Source organism: Arvicanthis niloticus, chromosome 17 (assembly GCF_011762505.2).
Source record: "Arvicanthis niloticus isolate mArvNil1 chromosome 17, mArvNil1.pat.X, whole genome shotgun sequence".
In the NCBI taxonomy this organism is placed as follows: domain Eukaryota; kingdom Metazoa; phylum Chordata; class Mammalia; order Rodentia; family Muridae; genus Arvicanthis; species Arvicanthis niloticus.
Genome location: NC_047674.1, coordinates 21,437,443 through 21,455,361, shown reverse-complemented (window position 1 = coordinate 21,455,361; position 17,919 = coordinate 21,437,443). Strand labels below are relative to the sequence as shown.

Sequence of the window (17,919 nt, the reverse complement as noted above, 5' to 3'; positions counted from 1 at the left end):
AGATTTATTTCATCATATGGGGCTGTGAACTGAATATCTTATCCAAGTCTTCCTGTCCCAGGGGCAAGTAGTGAATTAGTGACCTTTAGGTCACAAGAGCTACCTGGGTTTCTTAGATCTCCACCCGGCACAGGGCTTGCTGGCACTATAAATGGTTTGCTAAGTTATTGTATCTATGAAAGTGATTCAGGTTTATTTTTTAAAAACAAAACCTTTATAAAACTATGTGTCTTTTTTGTTATAATACTTGCTTGCTACTATGCTAACTCATAAAAATTAAATATGAGTAAAGCCAAATTCTAGGATCTTTTAGTATGCAAAAGTATATTTTTTTCAAGAGCAGGTAGACTTCAGCTACATTATTCTTCGTAGATCATAAGTTATCTTTATGCGAAGAGGTTGAGGAAAGTCCCAAGGCTCAGTAGATTTCACATTACTGTTCTTGAGTCTCCACTAATCCAGGGGGAGGGTTCCTTGTACTTAGCTTATGTAACTTTGATAAATTAAATGTTTAACTTCTTTTGCTGAGTAGGCATAAAAGAGATTTCACAAAAAGGGCAGAAATAAGGAACTCCTGGGAGGTGAGTATAGAGGCTGTTATTTCCCTGATGAGTGTTATACAAAGACCTGAACATTCTTAGATAGGATGTTGTACATTGATTAGACAGAAGTTGCTAATTACCCAAGTGTGGGGGCTGGGCATGGGAATGGGCATTAACAAATTCAATCCTAGTCAGGATAATCAGGAAATACTTTGTAGATACAAGAGCAGAGACAGATTTTCAATAAACAGAACAAAAAAGGATTCTGGGTCCTGGAGGATCAAAGGATCCCATTAGAACTAACGAGCATCAAAGAACTAGGACCAGCAGATATTACCACACGGCTTCCAGAATTCTGACATTTGTCTTCCTAGTTCTGAAAGTACTTTAAACACGTTTTCTATTCTTAAGGAACTGACAGATTAAGGGCAGTGGTGTGGGAGAGAATGAAGCACACTAAGTAATGAGGATTGTGAGTTGGCAAGATGACCTAACAGGTAAAGGTGCTATTGTCAGGCCCTGGGATTGCGGTTTGAAGGAGAGAACCAACTCCCAGAAATTGTCTTCTGACTTCCACAAGTGCACACACACAATGTCATAAACACACAAGTAAGTGTCTAAATGTTAAAAAATCTTAAAAGAATGGGGATTATAAAAGGGTTTTCTGTGGAAAAAAAAAAAAGCTTCAGCTGTATATTAAAGATGAGTTTTAGATGGCAGAAACTGTTCAAATATGTTCTAAAATGAGATTGAATTGGGGGATAGGAATGAGAGTTAAGAAACATTGGAAGTCAGGCCATGATGGTGCACACCTTTAATCCCCCAGCACTCGGGAGGCAAAGGCAGGCAGATCTCTGAGTTTGAGGTCAGCCTGGTCTACAGAGTTGAGTTCTAGGACAGCCAAGGCTACATAGAGAAACCCTGCACACACACACCCCCCAAAAGCCCCAAAACCAAGAGAGGGGCTGGGGAGGAGAGAGAAACATTGGATTTTGCAAATGGCTCTTTTTAGAAGTGTTAAGTGGGAAAGGGTGCGTAGCTACTCGTATACAGACATTTGCTAGTTTGGATACAAGATCAAAGGTTGAATGCCCTCAAAAGGTGATAACTTCAGGTAGCCTGTGAGCTCCATAAGACTAAAGAGCATAGAAATAACCTGCAGTCTGTTTCCACCAGTGGTGTTACTATCAAAGGTCATTTCTTTTTGAAACTTAGGTCTCCTTTTTTTCTGACTGAGCAGAGACATAGACTAATGTCACCTCTTCCAGCATGAGAACAGTTTAAGTTCTGTCTATCTTAGATATCCCCAGTTAGCCAGCTATCTTATTTGTTCACTCAAGTACAGTGAGCTGGCATTCGTTTTACCTGATTTTATTTCATGTCTTTTAACAGTTTGATATTAATTTAGTAAACATTGCTGCCACTAACATCTGAATGCAGAAATAGCATTCATTCAGCAGACCAATACCCTGGCCCTACATGTATGAGGTACTGTGCTGTGCACTGGTTACACCAGGAGAAAGTAAAATGTATGTGTCTTAGCACCCATGGACCTTCTGCTCTGGTGTAGGACAGTGCAGTGTAGCAGTGTAAGAATCACATACAGAAGGACTAGAGATGGCTCAGTGGTTAAGAGCACAGCCACTCTGCTTGAAGACCCAGGTTCAATTCCCAGCTCCCACATGTTGGCTAACAACCATCTGTAGTCTTAGTCCTGGGAGCCTGATGGCCTTCTTTGGCATTACATGCACATAATGCACAGACACACCCAGGCAAAACACACATACATATTAAATTAGAAAGAAGAAAAATACTAACAGAGTTTTGATAAGTTCTACAGAGAATGACAGTGTTTGTCAGCTTGACCTTGACAGAAGCTAGAACCTCTTGGGAGATGGGCCTGTGGAATACTAACACCATTGTGCTAAATTCTACAGAGAAGAGTTGGTGGTTAGTGTTAATTAGCAGTTTGACTAAAGCTGGAACCACTTGGGAGCTGGGCCTCTGGGGGTTATCTTGGTTGTGTTAAGTGACTGTGGGAAAACCTTTCCTCCCAACCATCCCCATGGTCCCCTGGGTTGTGAGCAGCAGCAGTGATCTGCCTGCTTCTTGCCGACGGATGCCTACGACCAGCTGCTGCACCAGCTCCTGCTGCCTCGAGCTCCACAGTGATGGACTAGGCCTCAGACTGTGAGCTGTTATGTGTCGAAATAACCCTTTCTCCTTAAGGAGCTTTTGTCCTCACGACAACAGAAAAACAGATAAGAGGGCAAAAGGACTCCCACTCGATGTTAGACAGACGGCTTGACAAAATCAGTGTCAAACTGTAAGAACCATGGTGTGCTGAGGTACAAAAAGGGCTCAGCCAGAGGTAAGACAGGTCAGGGCAGCTGCTGAGGATCAGGGAGAAGTCTTACTACAGGGCAGAAGTGGAGCAAAGCTGATGAATGAGTGGGTGGGAGGGAGTGGTTCCTGATCTTTATATTCTGTGATAGACAGAAGGACCTTCATGTTTGAGGAGAATTTACTGGTTCTGGTGAGTGTTCACTTGGTTAGTTGTGATCTTGTACACAGGAAGACTATTAAATATATCCTGAAGGTAAGCCTTAAGTGTTGATGGGTGTGTGGGGAGGGATGGTTTAAGGAGAATGTTTTCATGCAGTTTGGGCTACAAAGGGGCTTGCAAGTTCTTAATGTACTTGTTTATTTGGACAGTTACAATTGGTGTTGTAGTTACCATCAAGACTGTGTTGTTGTTTTGTTTCGTTTTTAAGATTTATTTTTATTTTATGTATTTGGCTGTTTGGCCTGCCATGTGAGTGACTGCATGTGAACCTGGTACCCAAAGAGGCCAGAATAGGGTACTGGATCCCCTGGAATTTGGGTTACAGACAGTTTCAAGCCATTTGTCCAGCTCACTTCAAAAAAATACTCTAAAATTTGTGTATTTGTATTTGTATTTGTGTGTGCACACTTGCCCTGCAGTCTAGAAGGTACGCGCTCCCTGGAAGCTGGAGTTACATGCTGCTGTGAGATGCCAGTGTGGGGGCTGAGAACCAAAGTCCAGTTCTCTGCAGGAACAGCAAGTGCTTACCCAGTGAGCCATCTTTCCAGCCCACTTTCAAATCATAAGCCTTGTGTACTGGCTGGTTTTGGGTCAACTTGACACAAGCTGGAGTTATCACAGAGAAAGGAGCCTCCCTTGAGGAAATGCCTCCATGAGATCCAGCTGTAAGGCATTTTCTCAGTTAGTGATCAAGGGTGGGAGGGTCCATTGTTGGTGGTGCCATCCCTGGGCTGGTAGTCTTGGGTTCTATAAGAAAGCAAGCTTAGCAAGCCAGGGGAAGCAAGCCAGTAAGTAACATCCCTCCATGGCCTCTGCATCAGCTCCTTCTTCCTGACCTGCTTGAGTTCCAGTCCTGACTTCTTTGGTGATGAATAGCAATATGGAAGTGTAATAAACCCTTTCCTCCCCTACTTGATTCTTGGTCATGATGTTTTGTGCAGGAATAGAAACCCTAGGACACCCCATAAAATTGAGATTGAAATCAATTGTAGGAGTGATAACACTCAGAAAATTGTAGATTTTTAGTTTTTTCTATTACAATGTTTTTTCATAACATTTCAATACAATAAATACATTTTGTTATCTGTCTTTTAAAGCATAAATAAAAACTAGCTTCTAAAAGGCTGATTCCACCACCCCCCTTTAAGGTGTTGCCATAAATCATGAAAAGATACAAACATGAGAAAATAGAGTAGGATGAATTGCCATGTGCCTATCAGTTAAATATAGCATTTTTCTGTCACTTTGGGTTTGAGGGTAAAGTATTTTAAAACATGGTCTAACTTCCTAAACATATACATTTCTTAAAACTTAAACACCTACTTCTATAACCATCAGGTCAAACAAATGTTTTTTCAGCATACACAGAAAAAAAGAAAAAAAGAAACAAAGAAACAAAAAGGCTTCTCTATGCTTATCCCCAGTATCAGCCACTGATGACTGTTTTCCAGAGTGGAGGAGTATTGCACAAAGAGTATGCTCTATGTGGGAGTTTGATTTATCATTCCTTTGCTTTTGTTTCTTTGTGCTGTCCTGGCTGTCTTGGAATTTTCTCTGAAAACTAGGCAAGCCTCAAACTCTAGATCCTCCAGCCTCTGCTTCTGAGTGCTGGGATCAAAGGCATGCACCAACCTGGTTGATTTTTTGGTTTTTTGGAAGTTGCTTCAGCCAAGGCAGTGGCGGTGCACACCTTTAATCCCAGCACTTGGGAGGCAGAGGCAGGCGGATTTCTGAGTTCCAGGCCAGCCTGGTCTACAGAGTCAGTTCCAGGACAGCCAGCACTATACAGAGAAATCCTGTCTCGAAAAACAAAAAAAAAAAGTTGCTTCAGAGATGATTCTAAAAACATCTGTTTGCACTAAAGTGACTCCGTGTTCTAGAAGATGCTTCATTACTGAACTTACAAAAGTATGTATTTTAAATACAATTTTCAAATTATTCAAAGTACTGATATTCTAGTTTATTACCCTTTATACAATTTGACTCCGTCGCTGAGAGACACCACACAGACAGCCAAAGAAACCAATGAGTATCTGACTGAGCCCAAACAGGAGCTCGAGGATTCCAACAAGCAGGAGACTCATAAATACTGAGAAGTGGAAAATCCTGTGTCTGTCTTCTTCAGAGTTGGAGTTGGGTATTTTCCAGTTACTGACCATGTTATTAACGGTGGGGTTTTTAAAATCAGTAGGAGAAACACAAGTGTCATTGAAGAACCACAGCAGATTGAAGGATTCAGGACGAAAGTTACTGGAGGGAAAAAGAAAAGGGTTAAATGTGCCTACCAGGACAATAAAAGCCCCAGTATAGTAAAACCCACTGTACATTTTTAAAGACTGTACACAGAAATCATAGCCAAGATCTGGTTTGCTGAGCACATTTGCAAAGCCCTAATGCTTAAAACCCTGTCTTAACACATTGTGTCATTCTCCATAGAACAGCTGATCTTAAGATGAACCATCTAAGACTGACACTCTCTCATGTCAGGATGAAAATAAATATTAAAAGCATCAGAGGTGTGAACCTGTCTGTGTAGCCTTTCTGCTTGCCAAAGGTAGGAAAGCAGATGAGCTCACATGGGGGCGGGGGGAGATGAGTTTTACACATAGATCTGCTCTGAGGCCAGATGGATGGTTTTTACTCACAACATTTCAAGTATGTGATTAAATGATGCATGCTTCTTCTAGCATAAAATAAGAAGCTTTTAGTCCTAACACATCTATCTCGAGATGATTGGAGGGGGGAGCGGTTGATCAATCAAATGGAATCATCTTAGAACACATTTCTAGATCCCAACAACTGACTTTGGACTAAGCAAATAACAGTATTTGCAATACATGGTCTATGAGCCTATGTATTTCCCCAAGACCACAGGATTAATTACCTGTTATCTTGGCCTCCCCAGCTAGACTGAGAGGGGATGTCAGTGCTGCTGCCCTCGCAGCTTAGCCTGCTGCCCACCATGTCAGTGAGCTTTTGTTATTCCTTGAGGGTTTAATGTGTATAGTACCTGTGGCTGGGAGTTAAAATTTTCCTTACTATTAAAGGAATTTCTTTGGGTTTTGTTTAGTTCACAGTAATAACTGCTATGCAAATTATGAAAGGCCCGTTTTTACTGTAGGTGATGGAAGAGAAAACAATTGTTTAATAAAATATAGAAATTAAATCTGGTGGCTTTCCAAAACTAAGTGGCTAATTGAAGATGGCTAATAAATTAGATTGGTCTTCCTGTTTTAGGAAAGTATGCCTAAATTATTTTCTCAATGGATCATTTATATGTAACTTCCAATGTTATGTTACTGCATGGCTTAAATATTTTTATTCCTGTCTGTAAGTATATATAGCATGACCACATGAATCTACTAGCTGCTGTTTCTTTTGATTGATTGATTGATTGATTGATTGATTGATATCTCAAAAGTACAAAGGCTGGGGTGGTGCCTCCATGAACAAAGCACTTGCTATGAAAGTTGGAGGGCCAGACTATAGATCCCCAGCCCCCATATAAAAACCAAGGAGACAGGGTGGCCACCTGTAAACCCAGCACTGGGGATTTAGAAACAACCGGGTCCGTGAACCTAGCTGGTTAGCTGAATCATCAGGCTCCAAGTTCAGTGAGAGACCCTCCCATGGTTAAATAAAAGAGAGAAATTGAGGACACCTGTCATCAACCTCTGGCCTCCTTACATGTTGACACACATGGCACACGTATCCACACAGCACCAGCAAACATTACAGAGATTAATACACTGTGCACAAAGAAATTTAAGCCATCTATGGTTTATAACTGATAGGATAGGTTCATATCAGGTGAACAGATAGATTCATCTGTTCAAAGCACGTACTTCCATTCCAGAGGACCCAAGGTCAGTTCTCAACACCCACTAGGAGCAGCTCACAGCCACCTGTGACCCCAGTTCTACACAGATCTATCACCTGTGCCCTCCATGGATACTACATTCACAGTACAAACACGTACACACAATAATAATAATAATAATAAGGGCCTAGAGAAATAGCTCAACAGTTAAGAGCTTTTGTTACTCTTGCAGAGGACCTGGGTCCAGATCCCACCACCCACAAACTATCATAACTCTAGTTCCAGGGGTATAATGCCTCCTCCTGTTTCCATGGATACTGCACACATGACTGGTGCACTTGCATGCAGGAAAAACACTCCTTTACTTAAAATTTAAACAAAAATTGTGCAGATTTGTAGAAGGTTAAATGTTCCCCTCACTCATCCATTGCTGTACCCCAAAGGTTTAAATTAAGTATATATTACCAGACCTTTTAAGAGACATAAACATATATCCATGAATGTTTACTAGACTCGTATAAGCCACCTGAGATGGACTCGACCATTTAGATGAGACCATACTCAGCACTCAGGATGTAGCAGCCCTACCACTTCTTTGTGAGCCGTAGATATTGGTATTAGTTTACCAAGTCCCTTCAAATGTTTGTCCCAGTAGTCAGAATGGAGAAAAAAAACGAGCATTATACACCACAGTTAGCTGCAGCTATGGGTGGCAGTGTGACAAAACTCAACTCACCTTAAGTTTTTCAACGAAAATTCACAAGTGACAGTACTGTTGGCCTGAGTGTTACAAATTAGAGGTCCTTCCAAGAGAGCCTGGAGTGATACCAACATGCAATACACAGCACCAACGATTGTGATCACACTTAAGAGCGATGAAAGGAACATCTGGAAAACAGCAGGGAGGTTTGCGTGCGTCATTGTACATCCTCTGTCTGTTTCAAGTTTTCCAGCAGCAGCCTGTAGCACTTACAGCCTTAGTTACTGACTACAGTTCTCCAGTCTGTGATCCTAGGTCTTTTTCTTCCTTATTTGTTGGTATATACCTGCATGGTATTTGTACATGTTTGTGTGAGTATGTCGGGTGTCTTCCCATATTGCTTTTCATTCTCCAACTTATTTTTGAGGCAGTGTCTGTCACTGGACTTGGAGCTGAGTGAACCATTTCACTACACTGGCTGTCTCCTAACCTCTGCCATCTACCTTTATGCCCCTCTCTCTAACACCGTGGCTTTAGGCAGGTGCCACCTCACGTACCTGGGGATCCAAACTCAGATCCTCGTGCTTGTATGACAGACACAGTACTGACTTAGCCATCTCCCCAGCCCTGTGTGGTCCTGAGACATGAGAGTGCAGTTTAATTAGGTGTGGATTTTTTAAAGAGGCGGATATCGAAGCCCACTGTTGAATTAGAGTTGCCAAAAGATAATTACACTTGTTAATATCTCTGAAAAATCTCAACTTCTGTATTCCTGGGTTTATGAATTCCTTCTGGCTACTGAAACCTGGTTCTCCCTTCCTATGGTATATGGTTCTAACTACACTGAACCTCCACTAGACCTTATCTGCCTAAATTTTTATTTCTGGGCTCTTGGCTTCCAACTCTTCCATGCATATTTGGCTGATGTTGTAAGCAGTCAGTGGCCAACATCCTGAAGAAATGAGTCAGCTGCAGAGGTGCGAGAGAGCATAACTGCTCCGCTGGACACACTGGAGGGGACATGTTGCTGTTGGGCCCTTCCAAGGCAGGGTGGGATGTGTTAACAACCTTGGTTACTTCAGATGCAAGTATCCCTTTAGTCTCCCAGTCCAGTCTGACAACTAAAAGCCATCTCAACTATGCCACATGTCCATTCGAAGTAGGGATGGAGGGTCTAAATATGTCCATAGTTGGAGAATACCATGTTGGAGGGAAAGCGTGTTCTGAATCCAAGTCACACAAACGGTGTGAAGTCTGGCATAAAAAATAAAATTAAATTAAATAAAATTTAAAAAATAAAAAAGGTTGAATGTGTTTTTTCCCCCAAAGAATAATTTCTGTGCTTCACAAAGTTGTTAGTGATTATGATTATTTCAAAATCAAAATGAAAATAAGAAAGCATTTTTCTTCCCTTATTAGCTCCTAGAGGATTGTGACCTCATGTGCAGTATCTCATGTAATCCTTGAACGACCCTAAAAGAGATCTATTGATATTCTCATTTTGGAGAAAAGTAGGAAGGAAGAGGTGGACAGTTGTTGGGAAACTCATCTAGGAAATATTCATGCTCCTGTTCTTGTCACTTATCGTCCTTAGCTGGAAGCACACAGTAATGGGAGTTAGGATCAATTGTAAAGCCTGATTCTCCAACACTACTGTGAGTAATACAAGTTACTGAATTTACTCATCAAAAACTGACTGTTACCTGTTACTTCCTGAGTGAGTAGTCATTCAGGTGATTCAGCAAAATCTTATCATATTGAGAAACAAAGAAAAGGGGAAAGAAGAAAAGATGAAACTGGGAAGGCTATACTACCCCCTTCCTGCCCTGCTGAGAAGAGAGGAGAATTTTATGCCACCTTGGCCTTATCTTGACCCAGAAGGCACCAACTGTAACTTGGACACCTGGCTGCCAGCAACTGAAAAGCTTTGCTGGGGGGGGAGGGGGGGTGTTATGACATTGATATAGGCAGTCAGTCACTATTTAAATGACTAGAACTATTGCTAACAGCATGAATAATATTATAGAATGCCTCTGTGCCCCACCCCCTGCCCCCAGCAGCCCTGACAGATCCTCAGCTTTGAACAACCCGTGACTTTGCCGAAGCATGACTGAATTATTTTCAAGACTGGTGTGAGCAAAACAACCTAACTTAAAGCCAGGATCTACATGGAAAGTGCCTCTGTTAAGGATTGGAAAGACAGCTCAGTGATTAAGGGTACATGCTAATCTTCAGAGGACCCAAGTTCAGTTCCCAGCATCCGTAGCTCCACATCCTGTAACTCCAGCTCCAGGGGGTCCAGTGCCCTCTTCTGACATCCTTGGGCACTGCACTCACATACATATGCACGGAGAGACAACATAATTGAAAAATAACAATAGCTTCGCTATTTCCACCTACTTGTATCCTCAAAGGAGACAGAACTTAAGGGATCGGTTTTCATGAAAGGGTACATGCAAACATTTTAATTGAAAGTGGATTTGAGAAAAGTTCAAGTGTTCAGATACTTCTCCAATTCAAAGAATCAGAAATAAGCCAGGAGGTCTTGAGAACTTGTGAGTATCATGTAGAAGTAAGGTCAAGTCAAACTGCACCAAGGTATAGTAGTTTAGGAACAAAAGTGACAGACAGGAGAAACCAAAGTACTAGGAACAAAGACAGACTAAAAACACTGTGGTTAAAGTGATTGTTATAATCCTGAGTAAACAGAATGCCGGAAGCAGGCTCTGTTTTAAGGAAAAACAACAACAACAACAAAAAACAACAACAACAACAAAAAAAAAAAAAAACAGACAAACAAAACCAAACTTATTTCTGGGGCTAGAGAGATGACTCAGCAGTTAAGAGTAGTTGCTGTTTTTCCAGAGGACCCAGATACAATCCCCAGCAGTCACCCATCAGCTCATAACCCTCCATAACTCCAGCTCTGGGGAATCCAAAGACCTCTTTTGACTTCCATAGGCATGGTCCTAAATGCAGGCAAAACACCCATATACATAAAGTGATAATTAAAAAATAAAGCCCACAACCTACCTTTTATGGACAGTATTCCCTTTAGGATAGTGGTTCTTACCCCACCCCACATTGGAATCACCTGGTGCTTTGGAAGAATTATACATGCAGAATCTTGGGGACCACTCAGGTACTTGTGTTTTTGAAATCTCCCTAGATACATGCATGTTCCCATCTGATTGGGAACTGTTGATTTAAAACCTTTATGCTGAGCTCAGCCTCATGTATTGATGATGGATGGGTACTTGTCATTGGTCTATCTCAGCCTTAAAGAATTAAACGCTCAGTGTCCTGTACATAGCTTACATTGTGTAAGGACTGGAAAAATCAGAGGAGACTGCTGGGTTTAGAAAATACTCAATGTGCTACCCTCGTGAATTTTGTTTTTAAAACCATTAGTGTTTTGGTCAATAACAAGATTTGGCAGGCATGGTGGCACATGCCTTTAATCCCAGCACTCAGGAGACAGAGGCAGGTAGATCTCTGCAAGTTCAAAGCCAGCTTGATCTATATAGTGAATTCCTGGACAGCCAGGGCTACACAGAGAGAATCTGTCTTTTAAAATCAAAGAAAAACACCCCCTATCTTATTAATTAATTATTAATTAAAATAAGCTAAGATCTGACTATTACGTACATTAGGAGTTTTTGAGGGATTAAATATGGTAGGTATTAAATGTTTCAAAAATAATTGTCTACTTTAAAAACAATTCATCTAAACTCATTAAGAGCAATTAAACTTTCTAGCAAACTTACCTTTCTATATGCACACACACAAACCAAAAAAAAAAAAAACAAAACAAAACTGTGGGTACATTTGCCCTAAGTATTATACAGAACTCAAAACAAGATTTGAAATGGAATACAGTTCTGCATGTGACATGGATTCTCCCTTGGAAAACTTGGAATACTTTAGATGAGCCGAAGACTGAGAAAAAGATCAAGAGCTAGCTCCAAAGCTAAGTTTCTACGAGAAAAGAAAAGCTCTCTTGTCACTCTTTACATGACTATTCAACCGACCCCAACCATGGTGCCCAAGCAGAAGCCCAGTAGGAGCTGATGAATCGGGGACTGGTTAATGTACTTCCTCTTCCCAACCCACCACTTCGGACTCACCCCGGTCTTATTGTTGCAGCACGCTCTTTTTCTTGCTGCCAAGGACATTGTTGTTGCCGGGATGGCCTGGAAGAAAGTTTCGAGAAAGATGAGTACTATCTCTTCTAAGAAAGAAGAGCTCAGAGCCATGCTGGACATGTGGTCTCTAAACCACTGCCCCACACTGACCTAAAATTCACAAAGCCGCTCACTCTTGGCTCCTGGAACTCTCACACCCTTGCTCATTTCGAGCTCCCTCTAACTGGTCCTTTTACCCCATTGTCTTCCAAAGCCACATCTACCTGGTTTTTCTAGAACAGATTTACGTCCCTCACAAGGCAGCTTGTCCAGCAATCACATGCTGACCTCATGTCACTTTGTGTCACTGCCAAGCTTGCTTATACACCGAACACTGATACCTTTCCAATTCAGAAGTCACACATCACATATGGATGTCCAGCCACCCCTATGCATAGATAGCTGAAAGCCCAGAAGGAAAGGGAAAAGAAATCTCTGTCATCATGTCTACACTAAGCTTTTTTGGTTGTTTCCAGAAGACACTGCTTTCTGATCTTACATAACACATAAAGTAGAACAGGGACGGGTAAGTATGCACTCCCCACCCCTGTCACCTCATTTTTATAAATAAAGTTTTATTGGAACCCTAACCCATTTGCATAATATCTGTGGCTACTTTTGCACTAAAATGGTAGAGTTGCGTATTCCTAAAACATATTTGATTGCGTGAGATTTTGTGAAATTCAGTCGTGCTTCTCTTCTTTTTATAAATAATTACAGTTCGTTGTCTTGGCAGGAACCCGTAATTTCCTCCAGCTCTAGAAATTGTACATTTTCATAAAGGAAGCACACAAGAGCCTTGGTTTAAAACTGTGATAGAAGCCGAACTTTGGGGAAATCCTCTAGGCTCTTGAACATATGAGAGCAACACACAAAGCCATAGCTCAGCATGAGCATAGAAACGCTGTTTTGTAAAGGTTTGGCATACAATCTTCTAATCTGTTTGACTTACAGTCATTTGTTTTCCACTAAGATCTTAATAACTGGCTTTGAAAAATTACCCTTATATAATGGGTAAAATCAATAAAAAGAATGAGTAAGACCAGGCTTTTAGTTAACTTTATATAAAGTAAAATGAGCCTTTCTGTTTATATTTTTCACAAACATTTTAAAATACTTTTAATGCTTGATCAAGTAACATATATGTTGACATTCCCCCTTCCCTTAATAGATAACCTTAAAAATAATTAACTACATAATGTTTTACTTGGTTACAGTTTCAAAAGATAAAAAGGTTCACCTCTGATTGGGGTTGACTGTAAAGTCATAAAATAAATGACTTCATAAAGTAATCAGTAATCAGCCCCAGAGGTTGTGTTATATGCAGTTTCCTGTAAAATTCCCATTTCTGAAGGGATGCTAACTTGAAATGTAGCAACTGCCCAAAGGTTTTAAGGACTGACCAAATGCTCAACACACTTAGCGAATTCTTCTTTATGAAGTGTCAGCAGAAGTGAGAGTTGACAGATGTCACAAGGGACATAATTCCCCTCAGAAAAGATGTGATTTCATCCTTTTATGTGAAGCCAAGCTTGCCTTCAGAGTACTGCTGTTAGCACCTGTTTGCTTGTGGGGCTAACCTCCAGCCTGAGGGTCTATGTATGGAGGGAGAGCCATCAGATTTCTCCATGAGTTTGATGCTCTAATGACCTTTGGTTAATATTTATTGAGAAGCAAGATAGGCAAGACAAGGAGTCCAGATTCTCTGAAGTGTTTCAAGGGTATGTAGACCTTTCTATGACTCAGCTTCCTGGTCCTTTTACTTTATAGATTTTTATCTTTGACCTCTGTGGGCCTGAAACAGAGATTGAGGACTATAGTATTTAACTAGCTTTGGCATTAGATAAATCTAGAACTGGATCTCACACCCATTGTGTGACCTAGCTAATATTCTCAGCCTTCTGTTTTCTGGTATATAAAGTACAAGTGCTAATTGCAGCCCAGATGATTGTAGGGCTGAAACTAGACAGCCTGTAGGCTAAACTAGGCTTCCCAACAGGATGTCAACAAATGAATGTGCTATACCTCCTGTCCTTTCTCTCCTGTGCTTTCTGCAATGCCAATTCATATCTAGAGATAGCTGAGTTTTTCTAAATGGCCTGTCTCAGCTGGGGCACTGCTAGGAGCTTTGTAGAAGCTGCCTGGTTCAGATGCGCTCTGCAGGCTTCTGACTTTTTGACACCAGGTGCAGAGAAGGCCAGCCCTGCTCACCTGCAAGGAGCCTCCTAGAGGATGCAAGCCTAATGCTTTCCTCTTACTTCACACTGGTCAGCCTGGAAGAGAGCTGGCATGGCAGTTTGAAAGAAATAGCCCAGATTTTGCAAAAGCTTTTTCTGTGCCTGTGTCTGCCTGGAACAGATAGCTAGATCACTCTTGTTGGCAAAGGGGAAAAGGCATCAGCGTGTGGGAAGGCGCCTGGAATTGACTACAGGGCCAATGAGCTCGAATCCAGAGTGTCAGCTAGAGGGCATGGTTTTATATGCTGTGGCCTAATAGGTTTTGTTGCTTAGGGTTTGGGGTTGGTTGCTGGCTGTTTGGGGTTTTTTGGTTGGTATGTTGGTTGGCTGGATTTTTTGAGACCCCATGTCATTATGTGGCCCAGGTGAGTTCAGACTTGGTATCCTCTGATCTCATCCCCCTCAGAGATAGGATGCCACGTGTATGTCACCACACTCTGCTCTAAGAATATTGTTATGTAAGCTTAAGAAAAAAATCAGTAGCAGTAAACTGGGTCTTCACTGAATAGCGACCCATAGGTGGGAAAGGTACCCAGGGTTTAAGAGCACATACTGCTCTTGTGAAGAACCCAGGTTTGGTTCCCAGCACCCACATCAGGAGGCTCACAAGTGCTTTAAACTCCAGCTCCAAGGGACTGTATGCCCTCTTCTGGCTTCCACAGGCATTTATGTGCATTCATGCACAGACACACGTGTATACATTGCATATATACATACATTGTTATATAATATATATAGCATATATATAATACATATATGTATAGTATATAATATATAATATATAATACATAATATATATTATATATTATATATTATGTATTATATATTATATATTATATATTATATATTATACATTATATATTATACATTATATATTATACATTATAATATATAATGTATAATATATAATGTATAATATATAATGTATAATATATAATATAATATATATATATGTATATATATCCACACACATACATGCTTGTGTGTATACACATAAATTTAGTAATTCAAAGGTGAGCTTTGTTCACTCACATAAGCACATGAAGATCCTGGGTGTGGGTAAATTTGGAGAAAAAGGACAAAGTGGGGGGGGGGGCTAGGACACTTCCTCCAATAATTAGATCCAAGAAGAGAGCTCCTCTTTTATGTCCTGAGTTTCTCTGATAGTTACTTCTGCTTGATTATCTGCAAAACTCTTTAATAGCAATCTCTGTCTCTCTTTGGTGTTTCTCTCTCTCTCTCTCTCTCTCTCTCTCTCTCTCTCTCTCTCTCTCTCTCTCTCTCTCTCTTTTCTCTGGCACCAGCTGTGCCTACTATTGCAGCACACGGGTGATAGGACAAACAAAAGCAAGCTTCTGGCTGCTGAATTGTCAACTTGAACATCCCAATTCCATTATACAGACAGCAAACAAGAGCCCCAGGGCAAGTATGTTAGTAGTGGTGATATATCTGAGGCAGACCTATAGTCTTTCATAGTCTTCCAGATCTGAAAAAATGGATTCTACGAGAGTGTTCTACCCAAACTGGCTGCATCAGATTTTCTAGGAACCAATGAGAACCTGACTCTGATGGTTCACGCATGAATTCTGTGTTGTCCCATCCTGCATCAGATTTCAACAAGGAACAACCATTCACTATCATCAAACTATAAAACTCTGAAGCTTTCTTGGATCTAAGTGACAATCACAACAAAACGTCTTTGAGGTCAGAAACTGGCTTAGTTGCTTTCCTATTGCTGTGATAAAACACCATGACCGTGGCCAAGCATCTTATAAAAGAGGACCAGAATTTCAATCTCTATGTCTTAGGGCCAGCTCCAAGAAGCAGGCTAAGCCTCCTGTGCCATCTCCAAGACTGCCTGTGCACAGGAGTGCTTCTCATTCCCAGAGAGTGACTTCCCACTGCTGCCACATTCCCTATACCTAGAAATCAGAATGGACCAAAGGAAAAGATGGCAATAGATTTAAAAATATCCCACAGAGTGTGTAAAACCCCGAGTTCCATCCCCAGCACCATGTTAAAAAGGAAAAAAAAACCTGAAATTCCTTAATGTTAAATAACAAAGTTTAGGGGGCTGGAGAGATGGCTCAGTGGTTAAGAGCACTGACTGCTCTTCCAGAGGTCCTGAGTTCAACTCCCAACAACCACATGGTGGCTCACAACCATCTGTAATGGGATCTGATGCCCTTTTCTGGTGTGTCTGAAGACAGTGACAGTGTACTCATACACAATAAATAAATAAATCTTTTTTCAAAATTACCCTTAAATAATAAAGTTCAGAAGTATCATCTTACCTGTGAAGAAATGCTGTAGATAACAAATTAGTCCCTAAAAAAGTCCCTAAGATGGACCATAGTTTTCTTTACATAAATTATCATCTTCACAATGTAACAGTATAAATCGATGGTAAACTACATTCCTAACTGTATCCTATAAAGACGTAATTAAGTGCAAGGCTGAAAATCATAGTTCAGACACCCTTCTCCAAAGTCAATTCATGTAGGTATTACTCACCATCAGACCTGCTCCTATAATTCCCGGGAACCACCACTCATAGCAGGAGATGGGGTTTTGAGAAATCGAGTCTGCCTCCACTAAGCTGATACCCAGGGGTATACAATTAATAACCACTCCTAGCACGACCAGAATGAGCAGGCTGAAGCCATTGCAGGATGTCCACCCTTCACAGCACGTCATGGTTTTCCTGGTTCAGTTAGAAACCTCCTTGAAGTGGCTGGGCTCCTGTGGCTCTGCCTGGCGTTTTATCCCAATGTTCTGGTTAAAGTTTAGCACTTATGAAAAATGAGTTGTGAAAAGAAGTTCAGAGTCCAGTAGGACAGGATGTTATTATGAGGATTATGACGGGAACCAATAATCATATCATGATAAGATGAAAGGAAACAGATAGAAAAAAAAATCTATGGTTGCTGTGTGGTGAATTTACACATAAATATAAGTGAGTAAAAACTGATTAAAAATGGGCTTGTGTAGCATAACTCCTAAAATACTCCTTTACTGATGTGCCTTGTAAAAAGTAGGACAAAAGGTGTATTCTATTAGAACAAACTATGTTTCATATGTCGATATTATTGGATAATATAAGGATAATATATAAAGTATCCTTATTTTGGAGTTATTCAGTAAGAATATGAACATTGTATAAGATTAGGGAAAAAATTCTCCTCTGCAAGTATCCCTGATTACTCTAAATAGTAGTGTTTCATTTCAGGCTGTTGTGTCACATGTAGCATTTTTAATCCTGAATTTTTCCAGTCTTGTGAAGTAGGTCCTTTGTTCACAGCCCACCTACAACATCTGGGAGGTTTGGCTAATGGCACCAGAAGGAAAGTGATCAAATATGGACACTATGATAAAATCAACAGTAGAGAGACTGGACGAGAGACAATGGTGTTTTACCTGAACCATGTACCACGGGGTTTTTTTGTTTGTTGGTTTGTTTTCTTTTTTCTAGACTGTGGCTCTATTCTCTCACCTACTAGCTTGTGAGTCCTTCATGGAAAGACTCAATCCATTGGAAGAAGCTTCAGATGCAAAAATGTTTGTTCATACTGAGTTTATCCCATAGGAGGCTGCACCCGATGATGTGGATAAGCAGCAGCAGCATCTGAATCCAGGCTCCCACATATACGAAGGCCAGGTTTTGAAATGCAGCTGCTCCCATTAGTGCCTGAACTTGCCTGCTGCTTTTCTGTTCACTTGCTGGCAGATGAGTCATCGGGCTGTAGCTGAGGAGGGGTGGATGGTTATATTCAAATGAGTCCATCCCAAAGAACACCCACACACCAGCCAGCTCTGTCTATAACGCCCTCCTCCTCTTCCCAGAACACAGATTCCACAGATACTACTGCA

The 17,919-nt window shown here is 41.0% G+C and overlaps 1 protein-coding gene across 1 annotated transcript; it reads right to left on the bottom strand.

The window, feature by feature from the left end:
- Positions 1 to 5,078: 5,078 nt before the first annotated feature.
- Positions 5,079 to 16,746, bottom strand: Tm4sf20 (transmembrane 4 L six family member 20). The gene is made up of 4 exons (XM_034521921.2): positions 16,564 to 16,746; positions 11,756 to 11,821; positions 7,665 to 7,816; positions 5,079 to 5,358 (listed from the first exon to the last, which is right to left on the bottom strand). Exons 1-4 carry the CDS (start codon positions 16,744 to 16,746, stop codon positions 5,079 to 5,081), a joined length of 681 nt encoding a protein of 226 aa, XP_034377812.1.
- Between the last annotated feature and the right edge of the window lie 1,173 nt (positions 16,747 to 17,919).